A 5722-nucleotide genomic window follows, 5' to 3' on the forward strand; every position below is an offset into this window, starting at 1 on the left:
TCGTGTGAACTTGCTTTATTTCAGTTTTTGCAGAGCCGGGGCTGGGACACAGGGCTTCCCTGATGCCAGGCAAGCGCTTCCCCTTGAGCCGCACCTCCGCCCGCGTGTGACTTAGCTAAGTGGTGTCACGGCTGGGCGGAGGTGCCCAGGCCTTCCCTGCAAGCAGAGGCCTGAGCGGTGCCCTGTGGAGGGCCGGGCTGCAGGGAGGGAGTCTCAGGGCTCTCTGTCAGATGCAAAGGCATCAGCAGGACCAGCAGGCAGCGAAGGGACAGGGCTGGAGAACAGCCAGCGGAGCGCCCCCGACTGGCTCCATCTCCGTGGACTGGGAGCAGGGCGCTCAGGCGCCAGGGCAGCGGGCGGAGGGCCGCTCGCAGATCCAGAAGTTCTGGGCGGTACACTTGCTGTCGTTCCAGTCCTCCACGAAGAGCTCCACGCAGTCCTCGTCTCCGGCGTTGTTGGGCTCCCCCTCTTTCCAGTAGCTGCAAATCCCATCAAGAGATCCATGAGCCCAGGCACCAGAGCCCAGCCCGGCCACCCCAGAGCTGCTCCATGAATTCAGCGCAGGAAGCCCAGGCTCGGGCCAGACAGTGACGAGGAATCCAGGGACAGGTTTTCCAAAAGGTGAGCGCCAACCTCACCTTCGTGAAAATCACCTCCAGCAAAGGAAAAGTGCAGGTTCTGGGGCCCCAGGGGAGGCTGCTGGGACAAGGACCCCAGGGGAAGGACAGTGCACTACACCAAGTCTCTTGAATGCTTTCCACCAAAGCGTGAGTTAGGGGTGGGGTCCTTCCCCTGCCCACTCTGCACCATTGTCTCTGGGGAGCGTCACCTGAGCTGGAGAGGGGTGTTGTCCACCCAGTACCAGGAACCTTCATTGTTGTGGTCACTGAGGCCGATCCAGGTACGCTGGCTCTTTCTGATGTCCCAGTACCTCAGGAATCTCTGTAGAGGGGGAGCATCAGGAGGAGGACCCCTTTCCCTGTCTGTCTACATTCACACTGTGCTCTGTTTCCATGGAAGTTCTTCCTGCAGTCTAGCCCAGAGCCCCTAGTCAAGTTGCAGGCACTGGAATGTATGTGCAGGCTGTGGGTGTGTATCGATACGCACACACGCGTGGAAATGTGCTGACATGTCTCAGTTCAGTGCAGGAAGGGATTGAGCTTGGTCTCAGGGGTGCTCTGAGCTTCCCTTCTGTCCATGCTCACCTCTCCTGTGCTCCCTTCTCCTTCAAGACCTCCCAAGACCATTAGGACACCTCCCCCTGGAAGCCTTCCCTGACTGCATCTCCTCCAACCCTGCCCAGCTGCCCACCAGGCCTCCAACCCTGAGGGCCAAGGAGGGTGCGGGAGGCCTCTCCTGGACCCGTTGGTAGCCCAGCCCCGGGCCAGAAGCTCAGGCAGCTACCTGCTCTGCAGCGTTGTTGATGATCACCAGGTGGGCCCCCATGTCCCGGCAGGAGGAGACGGCATTCTCCCAGCTGCCCAGGGTCCGAGAGAAGAGGTAGCAGTTTCCCTGGAATGCCTCCCAGCCCCAGGGGCAGGGTCTGCACAGGGCAGCTGGGGAGGAGGAGTGTGGCTGGGACACGAGGCTGGGCTCCTGGGACTCCCTGCCCTGCCCCAGCCCTGGCCCAGGGCCCGGCCCTTACGTTCAGCTGTCCGCTCAGTCTGCGAGAGTCCCAGGAGCAAGGTCCCAGCCCTGCCATGCCCTCCTCACACTGTAGCCAGTCCCTCCTCAGACCCCCAGCTCCCTGCTGACCCAGGCCCCCGACACCTACCCAGGGAGGTGTTGATCCAGGTCAGCTGCTGACGGACCTGCTCCAGGCCCGAGAGTACCTGCTCCTGAGAAGCAGCCCCTGCAACAAAAGGGGTTCTGTTATCCATCACCTGCTGTGTGTTTCTGCAGAGAGGGCCCCACGCAGATGATCTCTGTGGATCTCACAGTGACCACAGGAGCCCCACTTTGCAGGCCAGAACACTGAGCCTCAGAGACTTGCCCAACATTGCCATCACACCTGGGTCCCCCCCACAGCAGTGGCTTGCCCATGTCACACAGCCATGAAGCCCTCTCCTGCTCAGGACCCTGACTCCAGCCCCTCACCCAAGCTGAAGTTGTTCTGATGATCCTGGACCTTTGCCTGCGGGGATCCGGGGGTCCTGGAAACTGCAAGAGAGAAGAGCATACCCCTCCTATGAGCACCGACTGTATGCCTGTCCCTGTGCCTAAGCTGCACACAGGGGAGGATAAGCTCCATAGCCCAGATGAAGAAACAGGCTCAGAGAGGGACATTAAGCTGCCCATAGCCACACTGGAAAGGATGTGGCTTTCCAAGAATTATCCCAGAGGGAACCCCCAGGGGCTGGGGTGTAGCTCAGTGATTGAGCACCTGCCTAGCATGTGCAAGGCCGAGGGATTGGTCCCAGCATTTTCAGGGCACTGGGGAAGGGAAATGGGGGGAGCCAAAGACACATCTAAAAGGAGCCCAGAGTTCCACTCCCAAGCCCAGCAGATAGAGCCCCCTCCCTGACTCACCTTGAACCAGGGTGGTCACCAAGAGCACAAAGCAGAGGCCCAAAGAGCTGAGAAGCAGCAACAGAATCCAGGGGACTCGGGTCAGCCAGCCTGCAGGACCTGCAGATGGGCAGAGCTGGGCTTGAGGGACAGCTCTCTGCTGGAGAGGACCCCCTGCCACCCCACCCCTGAACCTGCCACCCCAGTACCTGGAAAGCTCTTTGGGCTCTGAGTGAGCATCTCGGGGTCTTTCTCAGTGAATCTCTGGCCTCCGAATGTTGCCTTCTCCTCTGAAGGGGGCACAGCACTCTGAGCTGAGCGTGGAGGGCCAGGGCTGGAAACTCAGCCACCTCCCCCAGCCCAAGCTGGAGGCCCCACTCACCCCCCCACCTGAGGCTCTGCCTCCCCTGCAGCACCCAGGGAGGTCCAGCCTCACCCGGGAGGCCCAGCACCCTGGGATCATGTTCTCCTGCCATCTTCTGCTTGTGTCCACTCCCCCTCTGACCTCCCTCTGCCCTGAGGTTCTTATAGTGCCACCACCACCAGCTGGTCCAGCCTCCCTGACTCAGGAAAAAAAGGAAAAGGGTGGAGGCACCCTCACCCCGGAAAAGTGTGGGGAGAGATGAAGCGCCTGACACAGCGAGGAGAGGGGGGGCTCTGGGTGGGGACAGGAGCTGCCAGTGGCACTGTTTCAACCCCCATCAGCACTGGAACCTTGGGCCTCACCTCAGGGCAGCTGGGTCTCCTGGCCGGGACCTGGGTGGGTGCTTCTTCCTGGGCACAGGTGAGGGTGGAAATCTCCTGCTTCAGTGGAGGGTCCTGGCCATCTCCGGCCTTAAGATCTACAGACACTGCTTCTCAGGGGGCCCAGGATGTGGCCAGCTCCAGCTGGGGCAGGGGAGCCCTGACGTCCAGGGCCACTGTGGGATCTGGCTTTGTGGGTGCTGCGAGGGCCTTCCCAGGGGCCAGAGTGCTTGGGAAGCTTGTCTGGCCCTCCCAGATGACAAGGTACTGTGGCACTTCCCCTGGTGCTCCCTGCTGGGCTGTGCCTTGTGTCGGCTGGATGTCCACAAATCGCAGCAGACTCATCCCGGTACCTGTGATGGAGCCTGCTGGGCAGCGCTTTGGAGCGGGCTGAGCACAGGCAGAGCCGGCACAGTCCAGCCACACACGACCCAACCCCCACACCCTGATCGACAGCAGCAACCGCCCCCAATGGTCTGTTGGGCTGCCCTGACCGAGCACCCCAGCTTGGCCGGCTTAAGCACAAGCCCAAGATCGAGGTGTGAGGCGGGCTGTCCTCTGGTCAGCAGATGGCATCGTGTCACTGTGACTAGGTGTGTCGGGGTGGGTCATGATCTCCTCTTTGTTATAATTAATGTATTTCTTTGAGGTGAGAAGTGTATTTTAGGGCCGGGGTGTAGCTCAGGGGAGAGCTCCTGTCTAGGGTGCGCGTGATCCTCCGCTCAGTTCCTGGCACTGAAATCCAGACCTGCACACACGCGAGGGAAGGAGGGCGGGGCGAGCCCAGCACAGCGCGCGCCTGCTGCCCTCCGCTGGACCACGTCCTCCTGTGGCAGCCGCAAGGCCCCAGAGCATCAGCCAGGAGAGCGCGGCTGGGACCATCAGGCTGGAGCAGGGCATGGGACCTTGGCCACGTCCATGTTCCAGAGCTCTGTCCCAGCCTCGTGCTCTGTGCTTGATAGGCACAGTGGACACCAGCATGCTGCTGTCCGTCTTCCTCGTGGACAGCGAGCTGGGTGATGGCTTGGAGTCAAGTGTGTCTCTTGGGAGTCTCTTGTCCGGGATATTTTGGCTGCCTCTGGAGCTATAGGGTCTTGCGCTGCCCAAAGTGGAGCGACCTTCCCCTCTTTCCTTCTTCCTTTCCTGGCTGTGGACGCCCTTCAGCCCTGCCGTGGGCCTGCAGAGCCTTTGTACTGGCTGCAGTGTGGGGAGGGGCAGGAGTTTCCTTCATCGCCCTGGGCGCCATCTTGGTGAAATCCTGGGGTCTCTTTGGTAAGGGTACAATTCCACCATGAGGACTCTGTCCTTGTGACCCAATTTCCCATCAAAGGGCCCCACCTCCTCATACTATCAATTTGGTTGAGGGCCAGGATTTCAATGAATGGATTTTAGGGTGAACAATCATTCCACAAACCATGGCTTTAGCCTTGGTCTGGTCCCACTTCTTTCACGAAAGAGGATGAGCAAGGGTCATCCTCTTCCTGATGGCATCTAACCCAGGGCCCTCCCCAAAGCACCTTTAAAAGGCTAGTCCTGGGCTGGGGATGTGGCTCAAGCGGTAGCGCGCTTGCCTGGCATGCGTGCGGCCCGGGTTCGATCTTCAGCACCACAAGCGAAGATGCTGTGTCTGCCGAAAACTAATAAATAAATAAATATTTTAAAAATTCTCTCTCTCTCTCTCTTAAAAAAATCTTAAAAAAAAATAAAAGGCTAGTCCTCCCAGTGCTTCTTCTTGCCTCTGCCTCAGTGCCCTCTGGTTACCTGTTGTGTGCACTCCCTCGCTGCATGGGACGAGTGACATCCTGGAATTTGTTTGGCACAGGTATGCTCCTGGTGGTCTTCAGTGGGGGCAGGACAATAACACTCTTTACAATAACCCTATGGGACAGATGCAGATGTTGCCCTGATTTGCAGATGAGGAAACTGAGGCACAGAGGGTCATAACTGTCTGTGGTTACACAGTTGCAGTGGGAGGCTGGCACTGAACCCAGGCAGGGTCCCCCTGAGTTCACACTTAGCCATCCCACTAAGCAGACCCTGAAACACGGGTGCGAGGGGAAAAGGCACTCATCAGGGCCAGAACAGGAGTTGCAGCAGTGGGAGGGGCTTTTTTTCCTCCACTTGAGTTACCTTCTGCTGTTCTTTCACTTTCTCCTGAAGGAGAACCATCATTTCTTTTATTCTCATAAAAAACCCATCATATAAAATTTACGCTATTAACCATTAAAAGTGGGCCACTGAGGGCACTCAGGACCTTCACCGAGTTATGCAAATGTCATCACTACCTAGTTCAGGTCATTCTCATCTCACCAATAGGAATATGACCTCCTCCCAGGCCTCAGAACACAGAGCTCTCTGGGTCTGTGGGTCTGCCTGTTCTGGAGATTTCCTATCAGTGGATCACACAGTAAGCAACCTTTTGTTTGCTCTTACTGATAGAGTAGTTTTCCACTTTATCCACATGGGGTGT

The 5722-nt window shown here is 58.4% G+C and overlaps 1 protein-coding gene across 4 annotated transcripts; it reads right to left on the minus strand.

Annotated features, from left to right (window-relative positions):
• On the minus strand, positions 1 to 3024 carry LOC124092370 (CD209 antigen-like protein E). 4 transcript variants are annotated; one of them, XM_046443850.2, is made up of 8 exons: positions 2899 to 3024; positions 2718 to 2798; positions 2530 to 2628; positions 2098 to 2160; positions 1775 to 1852; positions 1405 to 1556; positions 830 to 942; positions 1 to 479 (listed from the first exon to the last, which is right to left on the minus strand). In XM_046443850.2, exons 1-8 carry the CDS (start codon positions 2969 to 2971, stop codon positions 338 to 340), a joined length of 801 nt encoding a protein of 266 aa, XP_046299806.1. In that variant the 5' UTR covers positions 2972 to 3024; the 3' UTR covers positions 1 to 337. The 4 variants fall into 4 exon arrangements, with proteins under 4 accessions (XP_046299806.1, XP_046299808.1, XP_046299807.1 ...); XM_046443852.2 differs by having other exon boundaries at positions 2945 to 3018; XM_046443851.2 differs by having other exon boundaries at positions 2718 to 2822; positions 2945 to 2996.
• Between the last annotated feature and the right edge of the window lie 2698 nt (positions 3025 to 5722).

The sequence above is a fragment of the Marmota monax genome, unplaced genomic scaffold, assembly GCF_021218885.2.
Source record: "Marmota monax isolate L192 unplaced genomic scaffold, Marmota_monax_Labrador192_F-V1.1 WCK01_AAM20220418_F8-fsc00102, whole genome shotgun sequence".
Lineage (NCBI taxonomy): Eukaryota > Metazoa > Chordata > Mammalia > Rodentia > Sciuridae > Marmota > Marmota monax.

Excerpts from the sequence above, each read along its gene's own strand:
- LOC124092370 (XM_046443849.1), bottom strand. The coding sequence starts at position 2,984 with ATGGCAGGAGAACATGATCCCAGGGTGCTGGGCCTCCCGGGTGAGGCT. Across the intron at positions 2,161-2,529 it reads GGTGACCACCCTGGTTCAAG|TTTCCAGGACCCCCGGATCC; the intron begins GTGAGTCAGGGA and ends TCTCTCTTGCAG. Across the intron at positions 1,557-1,774 it reads CTGGATCAACACCTCCCTGG|CTGCCCTGTGCAGACCCTGC; the intron begins GTAGGTGTCGGG and ends CCTCCTCCCCAG.